At 40.2% G+C, this 1,383-nt stretch overlaps 1 protein-coding gene across 1 annotated transcript in view; it reads right to left on the bottom strand.

The window, feature by feature from the left end:
• Nucleotides 1–1,365, bottom strand: part of LOC102314372 (cytochrome P450 2K1) — a 4,578-nt gene extending 3,213 nt beyond the window's left edge. Inside the window, exons 1-3 of the mRNA XM_014336006.2 lie at nt 1,230–1,365; nt 963–1,142; nt 671–756 (exon numbers count right to left, since the gene is read on the bottom strand). Of these exons, the coding sequence (XP_014191492.2) occupies nt 671–756; nt 963–1,133 (257 nt within the window). The 5' untranslated portion in view covers nt 1,134–1,142; nt 1,230–1,365. The remainder of the gene's footprint in view (nt 1–670; nt 757–962; nt 1,143–1,229) is intronic.
• Nucleotides 1,366–1,383: the final 18 nt, after the last annotated feature.

Here is a 1,383-nt window from a genome sequence, read left to right as displayed (position 1 = left end):
ATATTTACCCAGTTATTTTATACCCCTTTAATTATAGTCTTTCTCAATCATTTTGGTAAAATTACAGTTTTTCTCAGTCGCTTTGGTGCTCTTCTCAGATCAGAATGAAAATTCTCAAAACCATTAGTGCAAACTCCACAACATTTAGTCATTTCTGCACATCATAGTAGCAATTTCTCCTTCCTCTGATCAAATTGCAAATGCTCTTGGACATGTATCAGTGGCTTTCATACAATTCTCTGCCATTGACAACATTATCATTTGCTTATGTCATGTCAGTCAAAATGAACTATACTTTTGGATGCTGAATAGTTGTTCCCTATAAGTCTTCATTTCTGTAATGGTCCGCGTGAGTGCTGGGCCTTCCCTCAGGGTCGGCATTTCTACCCCTGGGCGGAGCTGCCACATCATGCTGACAGGCTGCACCTCAGTGTAATTGGAATTGCCGGCTTCTTAAGACCAGCGCTCAGACTCACACCTCGCCAGATCGTCTGCAAACCTTTGTCAGTCAGGGCTGCTGCAATTTCATCTGTTCATAATTGTTTTATGTGTTTCCTGATGTTTGTGCTTTCTCCACTCTCAGGGGACCCCCGGACATTGCCAATAGTGATGGGCAGATGAAGCTTCATGAAGCACTGAAGCTTTTCATCCAATTGGTTCATCCCAGGATGTTGTCTCAGTGCCGGCAGCAAACAGATTCATGACTGTCATCATAAGGTTATCATCATGGAAGTGACTTTTGGTAATCCCAGATTTCTGCACATAGACATTTAACAGAAAAGTCACTCAAATCATTCTAATCCTAAAGCTTAGTTTAGTTGCAAATCAACAGAGGTTTCAGATACATTTCAAAGTTCTATGAACACACAGCTACAGTTTTGGGCAGGAACATGCACAGTTTCACCCTGAGCTTCAGTTAAACATCCAAGAACACCAACTTGAAAGATGATAGAAAGTCCAACCTCCAGATTTTGTTTGCGAACCAGAAAGGCATCCACAAAGCCTCTGCACATCTGGGAATTCAGACTCTCTTTTAAGCGACTGAAGATGGCACGGTTTTGTTTCTTATTAGCAGAATATATTTTGTGTATTTCATTTCTGTCCGCAGTCCACTTGAAGAGCGATGGAAACATGTCAAAGATCTGTCAAAGTTGACAAAGTAATGCTTTATGCACAGCAAAATAAATAATACTGTCAGTGAATATAGTTCAAAAAGTAGCAATTAATACCTGTATTGAGGGACTTCCACCAAGTCTAACAATTCTGGATGTTCGCTTTATCAGAAGTATAAACTCTGGATCATTATATTCAAATCTGCTGCCATAGACGATGGAGCAGATAATATTAGAGACTGCACAGTTAACTGGTTGGGTTGTATCAAAA

This window comes from Haplochromis burtoni, unplaced genomic scaffold, assembly GCF_018398535.1.
Source record: "Haplochromis burtoni strain Fernald_Lab_line unplaced genomic scaffold, NCSU_Asbu1 Contig_126, whole genome shotgun sequence".
Lineage (NCBI taxonomy): Eukaryota > Metazoa > Chordata > Actinopteri > Cichliformes > Cichlidae > Haplochromis > Haplochromis burtoni.
Note: the sequence above shows the minus strand (reverse complement) of the source record. Positions and strands in the feature narration are given on the sequence as shown.